This window comes from Oryzias latipes, chromosome 15, assembly GCF_002234675.1.
Source record: "Oryzias latipes chromosome 15, ASM223467v1".
NCBI lineage: Eukaryota > Metazoa > Chordata > Actinopteri > Beloniformes > Adrianichthyidae > Oryzias > Oryzias latipes.
In genome coordinates, this window is record NC_019873.2 from 17,181,386 (window position 1) to 17,207,460 (window position 26,075).

Consider the following 26,075-nt stretch of genomic DNA (forward strand, 5'->3'; position numbering starts at 1 on the left):
CCCCATGTTTCACATATGTTTTAAACTCGACCTCACTTGGAATATTTTGGAAAAAGCAGTTGCTAGGCAACTATGTACTTTCATGATAAATTTCTGTCTGGCACTTCAGTGTTAATGATAATAACAATGAAGGCAAAATAAGATCGTTAAGACGTTCTGAGGCATGACTATGAAGGTATGGAAATGTCAGACAGATTTTGAATCAGATTCTGTGAGACACTCAGCCATTGGGCAGACTAAATGGGCCAGGTCTAAGTCTACTCATCAGAATCCTGATAGAACTGTGCCTGGATGTACTGGGGCAATTAGATGCACCTGCTGGGGCAAGGTTTGACATTTATCTTTAATGATTAAATGAGGTTAATGTAATATATAATGCCCAAACAACAAATGGGGGTCAAATTTTATCCTCAGGTTTGTGTTCAGGTTTGTCCTGGAAATGAGGTGGACAGACATAAATGACCTGTAAGAGAGGAGGACTAAAGCTGATAAAGAATAATGGTAAAGATGTACATGTTTTTGGCTCTTTCATGGGTGCTGGTAAAATGACAAAATGGCACTGGAGGTGGAGGATTCAGTCTTAAGGTAAAGCTATGTGTCGTCAGCATAGCAATGGAAAGAGATTCGATGATGCAGGGAGTGTGGAGATGGTGAACAGGGTGAGGCCAAAAATCCAGCCTTGCGGAACCCCACAAGTTCCTTAGATTTTTGTCTCCCGGAGCCACACATTCTTGTCAAGAAAAATTGAAGACATTCAAAACACTTTAAACGAATCTGGTGGTGTTCATCACGGAGAGGAGGACTTTGTGATCAAGCATATGAAATGTAGCCGTCAGGTTTGAAAGAACTAAAAGTGAAAGGAACCCTCAACACTTTTACAAACTTTTGAAATAGTAGTACATGTAGATCTTAGTAAGTAATTATATTGATCTTGTTTAAAAAAAAATGTTAGAATCTTTCTTTAAAAGCATTTGGTCAAACCGTAAGCAGTTTTTTAGTCAGTTCTTCCCTTTAGCTGACATTTGATAAAATAATGATAAAAAAGTGGTGATGTTTGTTTATAAGAGTCTTCTTACAGCTGAAATTTTGTCCTGTTTCAGAAAAACAAGTGAACCCCTTTTCAGTGAAAAACCATGAGTGTAGGATACTCCCAAGTGGGGAAACAGCCATAATTAATTTCCCTGATGTATTTAGTGCTATAAATATACAGAAAATGTCAGTCTTGACAAAGATTGCAAGAAGGTGGCTACTCAGGTAGAAGCGCGTGATTTTCAGCATGAATGCTTATTGTTCTTTTTATTCTCCTGGCAAAATGTTACATTTTTGTCCTCAGGCTTTTTTTCCTCTATGCACCAAAACAGCTTAACAGAAAAAAATATATGTATAAAGAAATAAACATTCATGAAGACATTTTCAAAAGATAAAAAAAGGTTTCTATAGCGTTCTTTTCTGTGTAACTCTCATCGCTTTATGTTGCTGGAAATATGAACTTTTACAGAGAAATAGCAAAACCTCTGAACTCATGCAAAAGTCACAAATAGCAGGCACCTTTTATATCTGACTCCACAATTTGGAAAGTCTTAAAAACAAAAAAAATTAAAACACAAAGTTCTCACTAAATACAAAAAAAGAAATTGTCTCACAACGCCTGCAACTGACTGCCGACCTGTCTAGGGTGTACCCGCCTTTGGCCAACAGTTGCAGGGACAGGCTACAGCATCCCACGACCCCGAAAGGGATATAGCAGGTTAAGAAAATGAATGGATTGATGGAGCACAACCTTCATGAGGGGATGTACAAATCATGGATGTTCAAAGCAGGAAAAAACTATTACTACAAAAATAATACGTATTAGTTTTATGAAAAAATATTTTGTATAGGATTCTATATAACAATGAGTCATTTGTTGGTATTTTTAATCATTCATAAATATCAGTAATCAATAGGGTAAATTTTAGGCCAAGTTTATTTTTATAATATATCTATAACCAGAGGAAAATATTAGATTCAGTGTCTTACCATCAAATTAGTTGGCAAACTTGAAATTGTAAACTGAACGTTGAAAACAAGAAATGACATTGTTTTGGAACAGTCACAGAAAACATTTTTTTCCTTGTTTTATACTGTAGTAAAATACTTTTATAGCTTCACTATTTGGACAGCAAACTGGAGGAAGAAAGGCCATGATAATGGATGGTCATGAGCTATAAAATTCTAGTGAGATGACCTTTGGATTATTTAACGCTCCATCACCGCCGTTCTGTATCCGTCTTCTTCCCCTTGCAGCTGAGAATAACACGATGTCAGGAATGAGAACAGACCGTCAATGTGAGGAGAATTCTCTGTCTGATGTCCTATGACCTCTGCATCATTTTCTCTTCATGACAACAAGCAACTAAACAGTCTACTAACACCATGATAAAGCTTATTGATTCTCCTTTGATGGAAGCTGTTAAATGAGAAGCCATTGATTCTCTGCATGAGTGAAGTCATCAAGTAATCGCTGATAGCTCGAAAATTAATTTTACTCTGTATGAACCAATATGGAATAATTGTTTGAAAGTGGATCAGTTAGATGAGATACCTGTTGATGAGCATCTTTTAATGCAGCAATTTAGGGCTCCTGGTAAATTGTTGTGCCATTGAAATCATTTCATATCTGCATGTACATAAAAAAAAGATCCTTTTCTGTCACATGTAGCGCTTGTTTTGCTGTGCCAACTCAATTCATTCAGGACAACTTTGACTTCCAGAAGTTTAGTTTTTATCTAATGACAAAATGTCCAGTGTAACCTCAGCTGACCAGCAATAGTCGAAGGACCCATTCTGTTGTTGCAGGCCGAATGGTTATGGTACCTACACCGGTAAACGGGATAATTTCCTGCAAACAGCAGATTGCAACCAATTAGCTAATTAGAAAAACATGAGATAAAAATTTGTGATTAAACAGTTTCTGTTTTGCTAAAAATATAGTCTGTTTACGGCTTTAGGAAAAAATGCAAATGCCTTGATTTTATAAATTTTTTCCTATGGTCAAATAAAGGTAATGAAACTAATAGAACAAAACTAAACCTAACTATCCTGGCACTAAAACAAAAAGTCAAAGGTCTGCCTCACTTCTCTACAAGATGCTGATCAAAACTTGCAATAGTTACCTAGTGTGTATAGCAAAAAAATGAATCTAGCCACAGGGGTTGCAAGCCAGTTGCCTCTGTGCCGGTCCCAAGCCCGGATAAATAGAGAGGGTTGCGTCAGGAAGGGCATCCGGCGTAAAAATTGCCAAAATAACCATGCGAATCATCCACAACACTTTAGACATACCGGATCGGTCGAGGCCCGGGTTAACAACGACCGCCACCGATGCTGTTAACCTACAGGGTGTCGGTGGAAATTTGACTACTGTTGGTGGAAGAAAGAGGGGAGGCAGAAGGGTCCGTGGCCAGAGAGAGAAGGGAAAAGGCAGGAACATAGGTTTGAGAATAGGGACTCTTAACGTTGGCACAATGACAGGGAAAGGCAGAGAGCTGGCAGACATGATGGAGAGAAGGAAGGTAGATGTACTGTGTGTGCAGGAGACAAGGTGGAAGGGCAGCAAGGCACGTAGTATTGGAGGAGGATACAAACTGTTCTATCATGGTGTTGATAGGAAGAGAAACGGGGTAGGAGTGATTCTGAAGGGGGAGTTTGTAAACAGCGTTCTAGAGGTGAAAAGAGTCTCAGACAAGATGATGAGCCTAAAGTTAGAAATCGAAGGGGTGATGGTGAATGTAGTCAGTGGGTATGCGCCACAGGTTGGCTGTGAGTTAGAAGTGAAGGAGAGATTCTGGAGTGAGTTGGATGAGGTCATAGAGAGTATCCCCAGAGGAGAGAGAGTTGTTATTGGAGCAGACTTTAATGGACATGTTGGTGAGGGCAATAGAGGTGATGAGGAGGTGATGGGCAGGTTTGGTGTGAAGGAAAGGAATCTGGAGGGACAGATGGTGGTGGACTTTGCGAAGAGGATGGAAATGGCTGTAGTCAACACTTACTTCCAGAAGAGAGAGGAACATAGAGTGACATACAGAAGTGGAGGTAGGAGTACTCAGGTGGACTACATCCTATGCAGACGAGGTCATTTGAGAGAGGTTATTGACTGCAAAGTGGTGGTAGGAGAGAGTGTAGCCAGACAGCACCGCATGGTGGTGTGTAAGATGACTCTGGAGGTCAGGAAGAAGAAGAGAGGGAAAACAGAAAAGAAGACCAAGTGGTGGAAGCTACAGAATGAAGAAACTTGTGAGGAATTTAGGCAGAAGTTGAGACAGGTCCTGGGTGGTCAGGATGAGCTTCCAGATGACTGGGAAACTACAGCAGAAACTATCAGGGAAACAGGTAGGAAGGTGCTAGGTGTGTCATCTGGAAAGAGGAAAGACGGTAAAGACACTTGGTGGTGGAATGAGGAAGTACAGGACTGCGTCCAGAGGAAGAGGTTGGCTAAAAGGAAGTGGGATGTAGAAAGGACTGAGGAAGGTAGACAGGAGTACAAGGAAGCGCAGCGTAGAGTGAAAAGAGAGGTGGCAAAGGCCAAACAGAAAGCTTACGATGAACTATATGACAGGTTAGACACAAAGGAAGGAGAAAAGGACTTGTACAGGCTAGCCAGACAGAGAGACAGAGATGGGAAGGACGTGCAACAGATAAGGGTGATTAAGGACAGAGATGGAAAGGTGCTAACAACTCAGGAGAGTGTACAGAAAAGATGGAAGGAGTATTTTGAGGAGCTGATGAACGTGGAAAATGACAGGGAAAGAAGGGATGAAGATGTGGTTGTTGTGGAGCAGGAAGTAGCAGAGATTGGAAAGGATGAGGTTAGGAAGGCTCTGAAAAGGATGAAGAGCGGAAAGGCCGTTGGTCCTGATGACGTACCTGTGGAGGTATGGAAGTGCTTAGGAGAGACAGCAGTGGAATTTCTAACGAGGTTGTTCAATAGGATTTTAGAGAGTGAGAAGATGCCTGAGGAATGGAGGAGAAGCGTTCTGGTTCCGATCTTTAAGAACAAGGGTGACACGCAGAACTGCAGCAACTATAGAGGAATAAAGTTGATGAGCCACACAATGAAGCTGTGGGAAAGAGTAGTGGAAGCCAGGCTTAGGAAGAAGGTGGAGATTTGTGAGCAGCAGTATGGTTTCATGCCCCGTAAGAGCACCACTGATGCCATTTTTGCTTTGAGAATGTTGATGGAAAAGTACAGAGAAGGTCAGAAGGAGCTGCATTGTGTGTTCGTAGATTTAGAGAAGGCGTATGACAGGGTGCCGAGGGAGGAGCTGTGGTACTGTATGAGGTCGTCTGGAGTGGCAGAGAAGTATGTCAGAGTAGTTCAGGACATGTATGAGAGAAGTATGACGGTGGTGAGATGTGCTGTAGGTCAGACAGAGGAGTTCAAGGTGGAGGTGGGACTACACCAAGGATCAGCTTTGAGTCCTTTTTTGTTTGCTATGCTGATGGACAGGCTGACAGACGAGGTAAGACAGGAATCTCCCTGGACAATGATGTTTGCGGATGACATTGTAATTTGCAGTGAGAGTAGAGAGCAGGTGGAGGAACAGCTAGAGAGGTGGAGGTTTGCTCTGGAAAGAAGAGGCATGAAGGTCAGTCGTAGTAAGACAGAATACATGTGTCTGAACGAGAGGGATCAAGGTAGAAGCGTTAGGTTACAGGGGGCTGAGGTGAAGAAGGTGCAGGAGTTTAAGTACTTGGGGTCAACAGTTCAGTGTGATGGGGAGTGTGGAAAAGAGGTGAAGAGGCGAGTGCAGGCAGGTTGGAGCGGGTGGAGGAAAGTGTCAGGAGTGTTGTGTGACAGAAGAGTGCCAGCAAGACTCAAAGGAAAGGTGTACAAGACAGTGGTGAGACCAGCTCTACTCTATGGGTTAGAGACGGTAGCAGTGAGACAGAGACAAGAGGCTGAGATGGAGGTAGCAGAGATGAAGATGTTGAGGTTCTCCTTAGGAGTGACCAGGTTAGACAGGATAAGGAACGAGTACATCAGAGGGACGGCTCATGTTGCCTGTGTTAGCGACAAACTCAGAGAAGCCAGACTGAGATGGTTTGGACATGTTCAGAGGAGGGATAGTGGATATATTGGTAGAAGGATGTTGGAGATGGAGCTGCCTGGCAGGAGGGCAAGAGGACGGCCAAAGAGGAGATACATGGATGTCTTAACAGAGGACATGAAGTTGGCTAATGTTAGGGTAGAAGATGTCCATGATAGAGTGAGGTGGAAAAGGATGATTCGCTGTGGCGACCCCTGATGGGAAAAGCCGAAAGAGAAAGAAAAGTGTATAGCAAAAAAATGAGATCAGGTAGAATGTACATTATACCCTGTCTTACCTGTCCACAAACCTCCCACACTCTCCAGCCCACAGAGGACACTTTACTGCTCACCAAAATCAACACAGCAAAGAACATCACGAGGTGAGACTTCTCAGTGTCTCCCCAGAAGCCTAATAAGGATCCAGGTGGCAGGCTGTGAGGTCTGCTTGGTCAGTTCTCGCAGATGACAAAGACGGGGAAAAAAAAACCTCTGCATGCAACATCTTTTGCCATGCATGTCTACATCTAACCACGGGTATGAACTTCTTATTTTTCATTTTTTAGTCAAACTGCTTTTACAATGGCGTAAATGTGTTTGCTTGTGTGACAAGCCACCAAGTGTATAATTGTTAAACTGACCCTAGCTCCAGGTCTGGGCTGGGTAGCTCGGTTGGTAAGGTGGAAGGCTGCCACGCAGGAATCGGGTTTGATTCCCGGAGGGTAATGAACAATGGTAATGGGGAAATTACCATTGGCGAGCAATATCAATGGCGAGCAATTAACATCACCCAGTGAGGGCCCTTAAGCAAGACCCTTAACGCTGCTGCCTCCCGAGCACGGCTCGTCTGCAGCTCACCGCTCCCCCAGGGGATGGGTCAAATGCGGAGAACAAATTTTACATATTTGTGACAGAAAGTGGGACTTTCTTACTTTTAAATTTTCTAGGAGCTTCAATCTGGAAGGTAAAGCAGTGTTGAATGGCTATGGTGCATTTAAATCACCAATAATTGACCAAGAGAGTCTTTATAACCCTCCACGTCTTTAGGCGTTGCATTTAATTTGAAAGCAGCTGACACAGAATCCTAGTTATCTGAGTACATTTTTAAATATGCTAGTTTTTCTTCCAGATTTAAGGTTCGGAAGCCAAACTGTGGTTCATGTCAGCAAGTTAAAAGATCTGCAGTGTTTTCTCTAACAAAAACCTTACTTTTAGTCCTTAGGTTTTTAGAATCGAATGAAAACTAAACACTAAGTGGGAACCAAATGAATTTTTCATCAGTAAACATGAAAAAAGAAAACATTTTTCTCAGCTGCAGAGCTTGTATGATTCATTGATCCTCATTACAATGACAAAGAGCTGCCATTAATTCAGCAGACAGGGCTGCCGAAAATGGAAGAGTATAGACAAACACAATCTATTGCAAGTGTTTGGATATGACATCTGCAATGAATGTGTTCATAGCAAAAAGCCAAACCAAGAACCAAAGCATGAAATGCAAGGTTTTTTCCGACTTGTTTCTGAGGTCTGACTAACAAGCAAATGGAATCGAAGACTGATCCTAATCGAATGCTGAGCCTAAAAATCTAAGCCTCTGTTTCTGCACACCTCTTCTCGTCGGGTTATCTGAGTTTTTTGCGGTTCTCTCTTGCTTGTTGCACCACCAGCAAACACCAGGGTCTCCAAGTCATTAGGGGGGTGTTTGAAATGGCAATCAGCACTCAGTGAAACAACCTCAACTTCACCGCCAAGTGTCGAGGTAGTCTCAGTGCAAATAAAAAGTGATGTAACAGACGCACAGAGCTGTCAGTGCTAGACTTAATCAGAATTTAATGAACTACCTGTCACCTCTGGTTGTTAGGAAGACACCGAATGTTAGCTGGGTATAAAAAAAATTGGTATAAACAAGCTGTGATTGCAGAACGGTTTGTTATCAACAAGGCTGGAAAATCGAGTTTAAGAAATAACACCACAGTGGGGAGATGTCTGAGAACATGGAGTACCGAGAAAGGTGCATGACCTCCATTGGATTGCTACTGACTGTTGGCAATTTGCAAAAACACTGGATTTTTGTTTATCTAAGAAAAGAGGGAGGAACGATTAATTATTATGTCTTTTTAGACATAATAATTAAGCTGGAAATGAATAAAAAAAGGTAAAAAGGTAAAAAGCATCTCCATTGATTCTTTAAAAAACAACCCAGATTGAGATCAAAACATTAAAAAGAAAAATATGTTTTTTTATCCTAAATATTTAGGGGGAAAAACAACACAAGCAGATTAAAAAAAACTTTCAAACACTTAAAATAATCCTATAAAAATGTATATTGTTAATTTACAGAACTTTTCTTGATAAAAAAATACAAACAGATTACCAGAAAAGACAAAAAACAAAACTCATCCCAAGAGTAAGAGTGAAGCAGAATTGAAATCCATTTTCACAGGCAGATTCTTCTAATTCTCAGGTACTTTCATTAAACCTTCATTATTTGAGCTCATTAGCTTAGTTCTGTGTAACGGCTCCCAGGAGGTCGTCATAGCTGGCGGGCGTTCTGACCATGGTGGCAACAAAAGTCATAAAAGTCCTCGCGTTGTTAGGCAGAAACAGCTTCATAAATAGGCTGAAGTGAACTTTTCACACCTCTTTTCATACACAGGCTTGATTTAGTTCCAGAAAATTTTGCAGAGGATTACAAAGTCAAACTGTAGCTTTATTTAAAAGACAGCAAGCCCCAAACATGGTTTACATCTTTGCTGACAGCAGCTCTAAACACTGCAGCCATTGGTGTTTTTGCTCGCTAAGGTGATTTATGCTCATAGTTACTGCTGTTCTCAGAAACACTATACAGTCTATGTTTTCTTTCAATGCCTTTCTCTTTTTGTGCCCAAATTTGCACCACATTGATGTGGATGTTTTAGGAAAACAGGAATGTTCTTCAAATTGGTTTGAGTAAATGCTGCTTCAGTCACTTCATGAGAAAACATGGATGTAAGCGTTCTGGGTTTTTGGAGGGGTAAAACTAGAAGGAAAATGAAGAAGGAAATTGTTTTACATTGCTTTTCCTGTGCTTCTCTCCTTGTTAAGTGTAAACAAGTCCATTTGCAGGGTTAGGGTTTAGTAATTTGATTGGAATAATAAAAAAAAACTCAATAACGCTTTATAATAAGAGTCTTTAATAAACTATATATAAGACATTAACAACCACTAGTAATGTTTTAGTAAGCTGCTTATAAGAATATTAATTAGCATTTGTAAATGTCTTTAAATAAGCTGTTTATAAATACATTAACATATTCCTTAATAAACTACTTATAAGACATTAAGCAGTATGAGTAATGTGGTATTAGGCTGCTTATAAAGACATTTATTAGCATTTGTTAATCTTATTCACAAGCTATTTATAAATTGCTTTTATGGGATTAATAAATCTATTAACAGTGTTGTTATTAACAGTTTATTGAGTGTTTTGCAGCCCCCCAATCTAAAGCATGACCAAATATATGATCTTTATAAGCCATTTATAAATTGCTTGTAGACAGTTACTGCCCATTGGAAAGGGCAGATTCTGAGTGCAAACATTTTGAAGTTTATTCAAATTTGTGTCATGATCGGTAGGCGGGACAGACCCAGACGCTGAAACCCAGAATGATCACAAGAGTGTTTTAATGTCAATTCTGTTTTGGCTGTAAGATGATCCTTGGCGAGAGCGTGGCTCGTGGCGTGGCTGGAGGCAGAGTAGCGGCAGAGCGTCTCCGGATTTCGTCGTAGCAACAGGTAAGCAGCCGAGGTTTTCCACACAGGTGACCTTCGTCGTGATGAATCCTGTGACAGGGATACACAGGGTTAGAACGTAGCAAGACGAGAGTAAACAAGGCATGAGCAGGCAGACCAGGCGTAGTCACCATAAGGGGTAACGATCTGGCGTCGAATGGATGGACTGGATCTCCTTAAGAGCAGACGGGTTGATGAAGGTGAAGTGGTCACAGCTGGTGGAATCAGGAACAGAGCAGGAGGAGGCGGAGCAGACAGGGGCACCGTGACAGTACCCCCCCCCCCCCTTAACGACCGCCTCCAGGCGGTCCAGGCCGACGATCCGGATGAGCGCGGTAGAAGTCGGAAACGAGGGAGGGGTCCAAGATGAGGGAACGGGAGATCCAGGACCGTTCCTCAGGACCATAACCCACCCAGTCCACCAAGAACTGATGGCCGCGACCCCGGCGCCGGACGTCCAATATGCGGCTGACGGTGTACGCCGGAGCGTCATCAATGAGCCGGGCGGGTGGCGGGGAAGCGGAAGGCGGGCACAAACTGCTGTCCAGAACAGGCTTGATTTGAGAAATGTGAAACGATGGGTGTACCTTAAGGGCTGCGGGAAGACGGAGACGGACACAGGTGGGATTGATGATGCGGTCGATGGTGTACGGACCGATAAACCGGGGAGCCAACTTGCGTGATGTGGCCTGAATAGGGATGTTCTTGGAGGAAAGCCACACTTTCTGGCCAGGTTGGTATGTGGGGCCGTCAACACGATGGCGGTTGGCTGCGCGACAGTAATTCTCCGAGGTGCGTAGGAGGGCTGCCTTAGTCTGATGCCAGATGCGTTGGCATCGCCGAAGGTGCTCTTGCACGGAGGGGACGGACAAATCAAGTTCCTGAGAGGGAAACAGAGGAGGCAAGTAACCGAGTGAGGCTTCAAAGGGGGACAAACCTGTGGCCGAGGAAGGATGGGAATTGTGGGCGTACTCGACCCAGACTAAGTATTGGGCCCAATCTGTAGTATTCTGGGCGGCAATACAACGGAGGGAAGTCTCCAGCTCCTGGTTGGCCCGCTTGGCCTGCCCGTTGGATTGGGGATGGTAACCCGAAGAGAGGCTGACGGTGGCACCTAGGGCAGAACAGAAAGCTCTCCAGACTTGAGATACAAATTGAAGTCCGCGGTCGGACACGATGTCGGAGGGGATGCCGTGGTTCCTGAAGACATGATTGACCAACACGTCAGCGGTTTGGGTGGCCGAGGGCAGCTGAGGGAGAGGAACAAAGTGGACAAACTTAGAGAACCGGTCAGTGATGTTGAGTACGACCGAGTTACCCTGTGACGGGGGCAGGCCGGTGACGAAGTCTAGTGCGATATGGGACCAAGGGCGGTTGGGCGTGGGCAGAGGATGTAACAACCCTGCTGGAGGAGAGTTCGAGGACTTGGAGCGCGCACAGGTGGAACAGCCGGCTATGTAGTCTCGAACGTCTCGATTCATGGAAGGCCAAAAAAACCGTCGACGCACAAGGTTGACAGTGCGTGTAACTCCGCCGTGACAGGGGATACGGGAGGTGTGAGCCCAAGTGATGACGTCTGACCTTAGTGAGAGGGGAACATAGAGAGTGCCGTTAGGGGGTGTGGGATGGTCAGGTTCCTCACCTTGCGCCCGAATGACTCTTGTCTCTATGTCCCAGGTCAGGTTGCCAATGATGCAGGTCTCCGGAATGATGCTGGTGGTGATTTCAGAGAGTACAGAGTCAGAGAATTGGCGAGATAAGGCATCCGGCTTGATGTTACGGCTGCCAGGTCTGTATGTGATAGAAAAATTGAACCGATCAAAGAGTAAACACCAACGGGCTTGACGTGAGTTGAGGCGTTTAGCTGAGCGCAGATATGCAAGATTTTTATGATCAGTCCACACTATGAATGGATGTGTCGAGCCCTCCAGCCAATGTCGCCACTCTTCAAGAGCCAGTTTGATAGCGAGGAGTTCTCTATTTCCCACATCGTAATTCCGTTCTGCTGGGGATAGCTTCTTGGAAAAGTAGGCGCAAGGCTTGAGTTTTCCTGATGATTCTTCACGCTGGGATAGGACAGCCCCTACTCCGGAGTCAGAAGCGTCCACCTCTATTATATTAGACATCTTTGATATAAGACATCTTACGAGAATAAAACAAAACAAGAATCACGTTAGAGAGAGGGGGGGTAGGGGGTGATAATAGGAGGGGAAGGGGGATAAGACCATGAAGCAGCATAAAGCAACAAGTTTACTGGTTGTTAATCATTATGGTAAGGTTCAAATGTAAAAAAAAACAAAAAAAAAAGGGCGGAGCCTGTCCACACACACACTCAAATGTTATAAACACACCTGTTAGTTGCAAAAATGTCCACCTGTCGACATGTACACAAAACAGATAGTGTTCACACGCATACTTATGCCTTAAAACCAACTAGTGTGAAATATTTCAGTCATTCAGTCTGTTGAGCTAACACCTGTGCTCAGGTGAGTGTTTATGTTCTTCTAAAATGGATGGTGGAACGTGAAAAGAAGGAGGGAGAGTGCCAGGCCATCCCCACCCCAAGACCCCCACCGCACCAGCAGCGGCAGCCGGAATCCCCCCAACGCCACACGGGAACCGGCAGGGAACAACCGCCGCCCGGGCGACCAAGCCCGCCACCCAGGCCAGGGCCAGCAGGGCCGCCGCAAGGCCCCCAGAGCCAGAGAGCAGGGAGGCACGGAGGGAAAGAGGGCGCCGCCCCAGCCCAACCAGGAGAGCAGCCCCCCCGCCGCGCCGGGAGAACCCAACGCAGGGCCCCACCGGAGAAGGACGCCCACAGCCCCAGACGAGCACCCCACCACCACCCAGGAGTTCCGGGCATCCCCCCGCCCCAACCCCAGGTACGAGCCAGGACCCCCCAAGGGAGACCCACTCCGCACTCCAGGCAGCCATCCGCCCGGCCCACGGTTGGTCCAGGGAGGAGCGAGGCAGGGGCCCGCCGCCCCCGCCCAGAAGGGGGGAACCCCGGGGAAAAAAGAGGGCCCACAAGGGGTGTTGTAAATATGGCCCGACCAGGCTCGGCCACAGTTGGAAATTTGGCGGGGCCCAGCACTCAGGAGCAAGGACCAGAACCCACCCCCCAGGGACACGAACACCCCCGGCTCAGATGTAATGTGAACCCCCCCACCGCGCGGAGAGAGCACCGCCGGGCCCAGGAAGCCGGCACCCCGGGGACACAGCCGCCGTTGCAAAGGGGCCCGTACACCCCACCAGGGAAGAGGCAGGGGACAGATGGTCCTAGGTCCCACCTTCCTTGCAAAATGTGTGTACGTGTATGTGTGTTTGAGAGAGTGTGTGTGTGCATGTGTGTGTGTTTATGTTGGGATGTATATATTGAGGGGGGAGGGGTGTGTGTACTAAGGGGGGTGCGGTTAAAATTGGCGGGTAGGGCACTAAGGGGACGTCTCCTGATTACTCACAGTGACGTCCCCTCACCCTCCCCACCAAGGGGCCCTAAATGTCTAAGGTGCGGTTAAAATTGGCGGGTAGGGTGCTAGGAGGACATCCGCTGCTTGCTGGCAGTGATGTCCAAGCACCCCCCCTACCAAGGGCCCTACATGTCTAAGGTGCAAATAAAACCGAAAGAGGGGGGGCCCACTCCATACGGCAACCACAGGAGGGGGGTCACTGCCTAGTAAACCCCTCCCCCCCAAGGCTCATCGCAGGCTAAGCCCCCCACCCCCTCACCCTATTATGAGGTTATATGAGGAAGGGGGTAAGTTGGGGACAGATGATAGACTGTCCCCCGGTGGTCAAACAGCCATCCCCCCCCCCCCCCAGCAAGGGGGCCAGGCCCACCCAGCCCCGGGGCCCCACCCCCGGAGGCGCAGACACCCCAGGCCCAGCACCACCACCCCCACACAGAGAGAGGGGAGCCAGAAAGCGCCGCCCCCCCCCGGAGCAAGCCCAGGCCCCCACCCCCAAACGCCGGCCCTAGAAGAGCTCTGGTCAGGCCTCGACGGGACCGAGGCAGCCAACCGGCCGGGGAAACCGCCGATGGCCTCAGCGGAGACCCCGAACCGTCAACCCACCCTGCCCCGTACCAATAGTGCCCCCCCCCCTCCCCCAGAATGCCCCCCCACAGGACAGGGCCGACAAGACCCCCACCCCACCTCACCCCCAGACCCCGCAGCCGAAGCGGATGACACCCAGAGCTACCGGGGGCCCCAAGAGGGTTGTCCCGTCCCGCCCCAGAGCCAGGGAAGGGCCGATCCCAGCCCCAGGTGTAGACGGGAAGCCCATCCAGCGCCGCTGGGCCCCCCCCCCGAGCAGCGCCCCCCGCCAACCCCCCCCAGCACAGGCAAAGGGACCACCCCCCCAAGCCAAGCCAGACCACCACCCCACCCCCCCACCACGCACCCCCACACCCAAGCCCAGAGGACCACGCAGCGCCCCAGGCCGCCCCACCCAGGCGCCGGACCCGACCCCCCGACCAACGGAGCCCCCACCACCCCCGGCCAGGCACCGGAGGCCCCGACCCCCACCCCGGCCCACGGCAGAAGGGCAAGGAGCAGCGACGACCATGCCCCCCCCACCCCCTAAGTCACGGAGTTAGCTATGGGAGACCAGAGAGACCGAATTCTTTCCAAGTTACTTGAACTTTGGGCTGACATTTTTTCCAAGCTGATATGATCAAGCAGCAGATTTCTGTGTTGACTTATATTTATATTTTTTTTGCTTTTCCAATTTATTAAAATAGTTTTTTTAGCAATGCAAAGAGTTATGAAAATGATAGAGCCTAATCCTCCTTCTACATCGATGGCACTCATGTCACCAAGCACACAAAGTGACGGTGAAGCTGTGATTGAAACCTTAAGCCAGACTGATAGATCGGCACATACCTGCTGCCAGAGAGCCTGGACAGGCGTGCAGAACCATAGTGCATGCATGTAATTGTCGGGTAGATTACTGTCACAGTGCTGACAAATGTCTGAGTTACTGAGACACATCTTGAACATCCTCTGTCCAGTGTAGTAAATTCTGTGAAGAGTTTTGAAATGGATTAGCTGCAGATTTGGATTTTTTGTCATTTTAAAGGTGTTTAGACAAAGTTCTGACCAAAAACTTTCATCTGTGCTGATGCTCAAATCCGCATCCCATTTTGTTGTCGGAAGTGAAATATTGTTATCTAAATTACATAAAAGTTTGTATATTTTGGAGAGAGTTTTATTCATTGAGAAATTGATCAGAGTGGTAACTACATCTGGTAGCTTTAAATCGTTGTCTCTGTATTTAAACTTTTTAGTAATAATTGATTTAAGTTGCTGATATTCCAAGAAGTTATATATTCCATGTTTGTCTTGAAGTTCCTGGGGAGTTATGAATCTTCTATCAATAATTATGTGCTCTAGTTGTTTTATGCCCCCTGCTTGCCAAGCTGGGAAGTGGATAATTTTTTTGTTTATGAGGATGTCTGGGTTGTTCCAGATGGGTGTCATTTTGCACGGTTGAATTGATGATTTTGATATTTTGAGAAATTCCCACCAGGCTGTTAAAGTGGCATTTATATTAATACTTTTGAAACAATCCTGTTTTTTAACTATTTGACTAATAAATGGAAGATCTGACAGGTTGATCTTTCCACATAACGCCTGTTCCAAGTCTAACCATGAGTTGGTTTCTGGATTATTTTTTAACCATTTTAAGATGTATTGTAATCTATTTGCAAGAAAGTAATTGTGGAAGTTAGGTAATTCTAATCCTCCACAGCTTTTTGCAGATTTTAAAGTTTTTAAACTAATTCTTGCAGGTTTATTGTTCCATAGAAAGCTTGATATGGATGAGTCTAATGTTTTGAACCATTTTAGTGGCGGTTGTGTGGGAATCATTGAGAAGAGATAATTAACTTTGGGTAAGATTTTCATTTTAACCGTGGCTACCTTGCCCATAAGGGACAAAGGCAGGTTGGTCCAGCGTGTTAGATCGTCCTGTTTGTTTTTCAGTAATGGGGTGTAGTTTAGCAGTACCAGTTCTGATATTTTGGGGGAAAAATAAATACCTAGATATTTTATATTGCCTGATTTAACTGGTCAATGTTTAATCTAAATCTATTTTGAATAAACATTTTAGCTGGGTACATTTATTTATAGCAATTTATAAATGGCTTGTAAAGACCCCCCCCCCCATATTTGGTTACGCTTTAGATTGGGGGGGGCTGCAAAACACTCAATAAACTGTTAATAAGAACACTGTTAATATATTTATTAATCCCATACAAGCAATTTATAAATAGCTTGTGAATAAGATTAACAAATGCTAATAAATGTCTTTATAAGCAGCCTAATACCACATTACTCATACTGCTTAATGTCTTATAAGTAGTTTATTAAGGAATATTTTAATGTATTTATAAACAGCTTATTTAAACTTGTAAGTCAGTTGTAAGACATTTACAAATGCTAATTAATGTTCTTATAAGCAGCTTACTAAAACATTACTAGTGCTTGTTAATAGTTTATTAAGGACTCTTATCATAAAGCGTTACCGTAACTGTGATTGTGGTATAAAAAAGCCTTTTACCACAATCACAGGAAAGCATCATAACACTGGTGTTTATCAGAAAATACAAAGGTGAAACATGTTATGGTGTGTGTGTTTTTTCTGAGGTGTTGATCAGGTGACGGTAACATCTGAATTTAGATACAGAAATGGTGAAACTGAAAAGTTTAACAGAATTTGCTCAGTATGTTCAACAAATGGGATATGTGTTCCCTCGCTGAACCACAAACGGACTAAATCTAGCGTTCCAACCTCTACTGAGCCCCAAAAGATCACAAGTTTTTTTTTTTTTTTTTTTAAACTGCTTGTTTTCTTTGTCATTTAGGTCTATAATGTGCAAAAAGCATTTTATATATTTATATATATATATATATATATATATATATATATATATATATATATATATATATATAAATATAAGTATAATGGAGCCCGTGTCCTGACATTAAAAAATTAAAATATATCTCGTTCCCACAGATTAATATCTTGTTTGCACGAAATAATATTCCGTTCCACAAGATAATATTCCGTTCCCTCGAAATAATTAATCCGTGCAAATACAATAATTATTCACATCATAAGTCATTCATAAACACCGATATGCTCTCCGTTCGGCCGCAAAAGCGATAAATTCCTTCATGGATCACGCATACCCAAGATGCATTTCGACCAGCCAATCATTGGTCTTGTTGTTACAACTCAGTTACAGGGACACGGTGATTGGTCGATATACATTCTGTTTTTATATACTTTTTTGAAGAAACTTAAATGAAAAAGGTGATTAAATGTATAACTGAGCCCAAAACAGCCTTTTTAAGCTCTGCTGTCTATAAAAATTCTATGCTGCTCTCTGCTACAGGTACACCAAAATGAAGACAGCCACAAACATCTACATCTTCAACCTCGCTCTGGCAGATGCCTTGGTCACCAGCACCCTGCCGTTCCAGAGCGTCAACTACCTGATGGGGTCTTGGCCATTTGGGGACCTGCTCTGCAAGATGGTGATGTCCATCGACTACTACAACATGTTCACCTCCATCTTCACCCTCACAACCATGAGCATCGACCGCTACATCGCTGTTTGCCACCCTGTGAAAGCGCTGGACTTCAGGACGCCTCGCAATGCCAAGATTGTCAACATCTGCAACTGGATTCTGTCCTCCGCCATCGGTCTGCCGGTCATGTTCATGGCTGCTACAGCCAAAAGCCGTAAGCACGAGCCCACCCGCACTGTGGAACCGAGACCACAGCTTTGTGTGTCTTTATGTTTAAAATACTCTGTTTCTGAAAAGCACAGGTCTGCACAAGCAGTCAGAATACAAGGCAGATCTTCTCAGAAGTGAAAATTTTTATAGAAAAAAAAAAGAAATCTCTCTTAAAATCTATTTAATACTCAAATAGTGAATAATAGCCATATCTAAGTAATAACCAACTGTCAGTGCATGTGTAAAAACAGCTTTTAAACGATAAAAAAAGGATTTGTTTCTTTTCCTTTGAATATAGAATAGAAGCAGAAAATCGGATCAAATGTTTCAGAATTTAAATCTGATATGACTTCAAAGAGTCCCTGTGACTCCAGCAGGTTTTTAACCACACATGAGGCTGCTTTCATGCTCCAATCTGGCCCACACGCTAAAACAGAGGTCCAGAATAACAGCCAGCACAAGCTAACCTCACTGATAAAGTGTCTTTGTGTCTGTGACTTTTATGGGGGGGAAATTGCCTCAAGTGTTTAAAGTGTGACTCCACACTCTGAGGGGGATTAATCTTTCTAACACTTTTTGTCAAGGCTTTGAACTTCAGTAGAAAAGTTATGTTTTTGATTTTTTTTAATCAAAAGCATCATACCAACCTCTTTAATTTCCCACAATGTATCACTATTTATGAAGGACACGCTATTATTTACTCTAAAAAACACACACTTACAGTTCTGCTATTTTCAAATCGCCTTTCATGAAATTCACTAATAAATTAATTATCAAATTTGAAGGTTGTAAAATTATTTATGCAAGTGCAAATGCCAGGACTTTCTTTATGTTTCAGTGTGTGTTATACAAACTAACAGCTCCATCAAAGGAATGGAAAAACATCATGCTGAGATGTTTTAAAGCTTCAATTCAAACAGATTTCAAAGCTTAATAAGTTGGGTTCCAGCAAAAGATTTTGGCAAACGAAGGCCAACTTTCTGTCTGTGTTGATTAAAAAAAAAACAGTAAACTTCTTCATCAAATAGTTTCTGAAAAACTTTGTTATTTCACATTTTTAAATGAGAAAACACAATCACAGACGCTTTTACTGGAAAAAAACATCAGAAACTGAAAAAACTACATAGAATATTGGGCCCTCCAGTATTTTAAAGGGACAACTACACCAACAGTATTAAATCAGATAAAGAGCAGAAAAATCCTCACGGAATACAGCCCTGCTGGTTATCAGGTGCCCCATATATACCTGTGGCTGATTCCCTAGCTCAGGTGTGCCATGCCAATAAAAAGCTGCAAAAAATGTGTTTTATGAAAGAACAAACTGGATATCAACCTTTGAGGACTGCAGTTCTACACCTATAAAAAGAATAAATAAATACATTTTCGAGGCTCTCAAGGTCACTTCACAATAGAAAACAGATAAAACACAGAAGACAGAAGGTGCTATTGATGTGTTTTTTATGTAGGAAAGTTTTGAGTTGGAATTTGAAGGTGGACATAGAGTCCAAGTTTCTAAGATCAGGGGGGAAGAGAGTTCCAGAGTCTGGGGGCAGAGAAGGCCGTGCTACACATGGTGCTCAAGTGGGGTACGGAAGGATGAAGAATTCAAGGAGCGGGACGGTGTGGACATTTTGATAAGACCAGACAGATAGGGAGGAGAAATGATGTGGATGGCCTTAAAATTGTACAGAAGGATTTGGTGGTTGATTCTTGATTGAACTGGGAGCCACTGCAGATGCTGCAGGACTGGGAAGATGTGATGATGGAGGGGAGGGTTCGGTAATGATCCGGGCTGCAGTGTTCTGAACCAGTTGAAGTGTGTGGATGGATTTCTTGGGGGGAATAAGGAGTTGCAGTAATCAATGCGGCTGGATTACTAAACTGTGGACCAGGATGGAGACAGAGTGGGTGGTGAAGGAGGGACGGAGATGGCTGATATTTAGCAAGTGGGAAAATGATGACTTGGTGATGTTGCTGATGTGGGACTGGAAGGATAGAGAGCTGTTGTGAACAACACCCAAACCACAACAACAAAAAACACACACAGCAACAAAAAGCAAGCACATAAAGTAAGATTTGTGTATTTTACTATTTAAGATATCTGTTAAGCTACATTCACACGGGCATTCATTAGACGGGGGTTCAAGAACGTACTAAAAACAGATTCTTGAAAGTGTATTTGGTCCATGGTGTTCACACTGGACAAGCAGGGGGGGGGGGGGGGGGGTTCTTATTATTATTATTTTTCTACTGTTTACTGGTGCATGTCCGCCACCTAGAGTTGGAACAGGCTCTGTGCGAAATATTGACACTGCAAAAATGTTGCTCCAGGTTTTTTCGTTCACAGCTCTATTCCAATATATGAAAGACTTGATGTCATTGAATTCTGGCTGGGAACAAACCACAATTATTTATTTCTCCTCTATAATCAATTTTAAAGCAGTTGGCACTTCTGTGATTAAAAGGGACGCCAGCCATATGTCACTACCAAAGTCCCTGACTTGTCAAAGTTTGACCTTAAAGTTGTGCAGAGTCCCAAAACACACACTACAGGTTCATTTACGCAAATTTAAATATTATTGGTAGTGGTAACTTGAACGTGCGTTGGCGAGGACGGTGTGACAGTAGCCTTACTGTAACTTCAGTTCTAATGGAACTATCATGTCTAAAATGTTTGTTTGTTTTTTTTGTGTGAAAGAATTTAATGGATTCTTGGTCAGGTGAGTTCCAACAGTACCTCAATCTGTCATTGTTAGCCACAAATCTCTGCTTACAGACTCTTCTAAGCAGCTCATTAACAGCAACAGTAATGAAGACATGCAGAACCAAAAGAGGCCAAAACAAAAATTGAGAAAATTACGTTTATTGGCAGATGATGAATTTATTGGTGTGGATGAAGCTTTACAGCCTTGATCAGAGTAGAAAGGCATTCAGATGTGCAGACGGTGCATGGTGTGATGGCTGCAGCCCTAAAGCAAGAATCTCCAGAAATTGAGAGCGAGAACAGAGGAGTCGAGAAACATTTTCAAAATCTCGTTGTCTTTTAACAGCCCCGTAAAAAAAAGCTCTTCCAGCTCATACAGAGCAGATTTTCTAACACTCAGGGAAAATGCATGACTGCTTTCTGCCACCCACAGTTGTAGACTTTTATTAGAAAAACTAGAAAACTTTATTAGTAAAACAATCTTCTAGTCTGGTCCCTTTACAAGTTTTCTTTTCAATAAATTTAACTCTAAGAGAAATAAATGTATGAATAAAAAAGCACTTACAACACTTTAACTCAAAAACAAGAACCATGGAGAAATTCCACTAGAAATAGAAAACTGTAAACCCAGCACAGACAGAGTTGTAAATCAAGCAGAAATATATTTCCGCATCAGTTTCGCTGAGTGCTTTGCATTTTTTTACTGCCTTTTCCTATTAAGAATTTTAAGCAAACTCACTTTATAGACCCACCAATATTTATTTTGCTCGTCTTCAGGCTTTAAATCTAGAAAAAGCTTTGCAGCTGAGCTGCTTTGATGTCCTAGTTCACCACATACAAATATATTAAACATGTTTTGCATGTTTGTGCAACAGACTGGATGCCTGTGCAGAAACTACAAAGCCTTTGGCCAACAGTAGTTAGGATAGGCTCCAGCAACCCCATTATCCTAAAAGGGATTAAACATGTTTCAAAAGAAGATGGATGTCTGCATTTTTCAAAAACAACATTAGCGTTTGTGTCAAACACACGTGTGCGACGTGAAATGAGTTTTGTCCTTCACGGCCCCCCCTTAGCTGTTTTGCCAAGTATGTTTGTCCCCACAGACCCCAAGATTGTGGACTGCAAGCTGATTTTCCCCCACCCCTCCTGGTACTGGGACACTCTGCTGAAGATCTGTGTGTTCATCTTTGCCTTCATCATGCCCGTCCTCATCATCACCATCTGCTACGGACTCATGATCCTGCGCCTGAAGAGCGTTCGAATGCTGTCAGGCTCACAGGTGCGACACTTTTCATCAACTTAGCCAAACAGTCACAAAAACTGAAACAAATCACTGATGACTATTTACAAATCATAGCAGAGCACTGCATGATAGGAAATGGTTTCATTCATTGATGTCAAGACAAAAAAATGAGGAAAAAATGAAGCTGTGGTTACAAAAACAAATATTTGCTCACCTTTTGTGTGAAATGCAATATTTTCATATATGATCTACTTACAGTGTTTACATTTTGGTTGCCTTTTATCCAGTTTTTTTAAAACACTGTTGCCTTTTACGAGCTCAGTATGCAAATCGAAAACCCCTTAAAGACCCATTCAATCATCTTTTGTGTTCCCAGTGGTCTTTTTAGTTATGATTATGCTGTTTTTTGGCAAAATCAAAAAAAACTGTCATTTTCTAGGACATAGTTTCTGCAGAGCGAAACTTGCCTAAATTCGCCTCTGAGTTGTGGGCGGGACTGTTGGCATGGGTTAAGCCTGCCTTGATTTCTAATCATTCATCTGATTACATTCTCTCCTGCTAGCTTACTGCGTCTTTCAACACCAACTTAACAATACAGCTGCAACAAAAGTGGTGAGCAATATTGGAACAATCCAGCCGTACAGTTTTGCTCCAGATTCCAGCTTAGATGTGGAAGAAAAGATCTATTTTTCTGGAAGTGGATGCATCAGAATGGAGCGGAGCAGGAAACTTGTGGCCTGCCAACTGTAGCTTTTATGTCACAGCTACAGTCTTTTTTCAAACAGCATTTTTTTGTCTGCTCCTAATTCACAATGATTTGGAAAAATAAAAAAAGATATACTCGGAAATACAATTTTAAGATTACATTTCGAAATTATCTTTTTTTATATGCTGTATGTCATCATAAAAAAAGGTTAGAAGAGTGTTTTAAAAACACTAAGACAACATTTTTACTGTAGTGGGTCTTCAATGTAATCTGTTGGTCACTCATGCCATTAGCATAAAATTAAAATAATTATCTGGACTGAATTGAATTATAATTAATCACATTCAATAAAGATCCATCTTTTTTGTGGCCTCAGTTGTGAATTGGGACTTTGTAGATATACTCAATTGGATACAACAAAAAAATGAGGTGAATGATTTTTACATTTTTTTTAAACCTAAAACTTTGCTCTTGCTTGATTTGAAATATATGTTCAGTGTCACTATCTCATTTATTGCACTGCTTTTAATTACATTATATTTTTTTAAACACGTTTTTTTATCTCTGTAAATTACTTTTCAGCACTTTTGTGCATTTGAAAAAGGACGGCCTTGCTTTTAGAAATGCTGGATTTCTATTACATTTTTCAGTGAATCGCAAGCATTACACTTGATCGGTTTTGTACTTTTTGTGTGTTCTGAAAGGGCCTCTCTGCCGGTACTTAGCTGTTGTTGTGAATCGCAGGAGAAAGACAAGAACCTCCGTCGTATCACTCGCATGGTACTGGTGGTGGTGGCCGTCTTCATCGTCTGCTGGACCCCCATCCATGTGTTTGTCATCATCACTGCACTGATCAACATTCCCAGCTCCACACTTCAAACCATCACCTGGCATTTTTGCATCGCCTTGGGCTACACAAACAGGTAAAAATCCATTTGGCAGCTGTGTGGGCATTTATAGAGAGCATGTATAGAGAGGGCATTTAAACAAGATTTAATGAGAGAAACTGTTCATTGTCGTTTACTAAAAGGATTTTTTTTATCTCACCACTTGCAAAAAAGAAAAGGATTTTGTTAAATAGTGTTACATTTTGAGTTTTTGTTCAGCTAGCATTGTTAACCCATGACCCTATTTTTGCCCAATGCAGTAGCCTTAACCCGGTTCTTTACGGTTACCTGGACGAGAACTTCAAGCGCTGTTTCCGTGAGTTTTGCACCCCGAGTCCTTCCGTACTGGAGATTCAAAACTCCTCCAGAACTGGAGCCACCAGCCGCAAGGTCCCGAAGCGTGAACACAACAGTGCAAACACAGGGGAGAGGTCCAACCAACAGGTAGCCAGCGTCTGTGTAAGCACATATGAGTAATCTTGAACCAGATCTGATCAAAAGGATGTTGAAAACGTGAAACTGATTTGCCACTGAAATCCGCTTTTCCTTCTTAGTATGAATTAACTTTCTTTATAACATTTATGGTAACAACATAAACTTTTCCTAAATACAAGAAATTATAATGATTAATTATAGTATTAATTGTGCAACACTTGGGCATTTAAATCCTATATAACAAAATGAGAAACTAGATTTATATGCAAATTAGAAATCATCATAATTAATAATTATAATAATTTATAATAATCATTATTATGCAAAGCCATTTTATTTTCAGTGATTTTTTTTACAAGTCATCTTATATTTCAGTTTACCTGCTATATTTTTTAAATTAAGATTCATGTTATCCTATTTTTGTGATTATACCATGAAATAAATCTCACTCTTTATAACAATTAACAAAAAACAATTTCAATTGAACATTAAAAGCTTCAGATTAAACATGGTATAAAATACTATATTTTAAAAAAAATAGATGGAAAGTATAAAGTTTTTCACAGCTGGCTGTTTCTGCTTGGAAATGTTTTTTGTAAAAAAGACTTGCAAAACATTTGCAAGTTATTGTATTTAATGAAAAAAACAGCCAAAATGCATGAACACTGTTATATTAGTTATGCTATGTAATAAAAAAAACATCAAATACAAAAATAGAAGCATAAATATTCACCTTTTTTCTGGAGCATTATACATTTTTTGGGTGATAGATCTTTAAAAAAAAAAAAAGTATAGTCACCCAAAAAAGAAAAAAAACTAATACTTAAACAATAACAGTGTTAGGGCTTCTTCATCCAAGCAAATATGGTTTTTAGGAACAAAAATAGCAGAATTCTGCCTAAATGTGGCAAGAATTTAAGCTAAAGACAAATACAAACGAAAAACTGAAAGTTCATAAATATTGAAAACACTGCAAGATTTCAACATGTGACATTTTTGCTACAAAAAACAGAATACAAATACATCACTGTCATAATAAATACACCCAAAAAAATCCTGTTTTTTAAGATTTGGGGTTTGTAAATAACTAATTGGTCTGTCATTGGCATTTTATCAGAGTGATGTCACATCTGTTGAACGTCCTCAGACAAGTGCAGCAGTGTGTGCATCCTGATGAGGCGCTGCTTTGTCTGCGTTCTCTGCAGGTATGACTAGCCTTGGAGGGGTCGTCGCTGGACTCTCGCTGTTGTGGCAGCATTGCCAACGACGATCTCAACTCAGAAGTCACACAAGTCACCACTGGGTTTTAATCCCTCGAGCCAGACATGCCCATTAGATGATCCAGAGCACCTTTGTGAGGCATTTGCAGCTCACAGCATTTACTCAAAAACTTCTAAAAGGACTGAAGAGCCCGCCGCCCCTTCACTGTTACACTCTGAAGAAATGTGCACAGTACTCTGTTGACATTGATTCAAAAAAAAAAGTGTTCAACTGACAGATCTGTAAATCCACTTTCATAAGCCAATATGGTGACGTGTACTCGTCAATGTCAACTACAGAAATCAATTTTCGAACACGCCGTCATGCCTTTCTGTCATGCTTCCCCCAAATGTCTACTTGAGGTGGATTTACATGTGAAAAAAGAGATTTGTGGGATTTTGCAAGGATTTGACTAAACAGGAGGGAAAAAAATGGCTTTTTGTGTGTAGCAGAAGCAGGACTTGTTGTTTCACACCCTCCATTGAGGGGTTCAGCACCACGCGGGCCTCAGCCACTACTGGACTGTGGTGTGTGTTGCTGTGCATCAACTTATCAGGATTTCACCAGAAAGGAAAAAAAAAAGCTGTATATTTTCTGTTCATCACAAATCTCTGAATGTACAAAGCAGGAACTGTCTTTGTGGATCTTTGTACCAAACCTACAAGGAAAGCCCTCTGGGCTGTTTGTACAGCACACAAAAAAGCATGCATTTATGGGAAACAGTACAATTGCCAGTATATGATTAACCACAGCTTTATAACCATTACATTAAATAATGAGTTTGAATGGAACCACTCGTCTCTTTTACAGTAATTGACAAGTGAAGCAAGCAGGATTGCACATCTGATGGGATATTTACTATTGCTTGTGCTTACTTGTTGTGCTGTTTGCCATGTGTGCAAAATGCCTTTTTCAGTAGCTTTATGCCACATTTTTTGAAACAGTACTTTTCTAAAGACTCATGAACTTGATTGTAATGTAGAGTTATTTTTTTCCACAAATGGGAAAATGTGAGGAAAAAAAATACTGTGCTCCCAAACCTTTGTTGTTGTGTTGAGGTCTGCTTGTAAACTATGACAATGTCTACAATCAGTGTGTAAAGCTGTGAAGTTTGGTGCAAAAAAAAATAATCAATTTTGAGTAAAAGTGATGCTGAAGCCACTGTGAATACAGCGTTCACTCATTTTAAACAAGATACATGTTTGTTGTTTACAGTTTTTTTACATCGCCTGCTTTAAATAAAGAGCCTTGGGAGAA

The 26,075-nt window shown here is 42.5% G+C and overlaps 1 protein-coding gene across 2 annotated transcripts in view; it reads left to right on the forward strand.

The window, feature by feature from the left end:
• LOC101161184 (delta-type opioid receptor) overlaps positions 1-26,075 on the forward strand; it is a 42,943-nt gene extending 16,868 nt beyond the window's left edge. Inside the window, exons 2-6 of one of the 2 annotated variants that reach the window (XM_023963452.1) lie at positions 17,235-17,584; positions 21,391-21,566; positions 22,981-23,159; positions 23,384-23,582; positions 24,764-26,075. In XM_023963452.1, coding sequence (XP_023819220.1) covers positions 17,235-17,584; positions 21,391-21,566; positions 22,981-23,159; positions 23,384-23,582; positions 24,764-24,769 — 910 coding nt within the window. In that variant the 3' untranslated portion in view covers positions 24,770-26,075. The remainder of the gene's footprint in view (positions 1-17,234; positions 17,585-21,390; positions 21,567-22,980; positions 23,160-23,383; positions 23,583-24,763) is intronic. The other variant, XM_020709453.2, reaches the window with a different exon arrangement.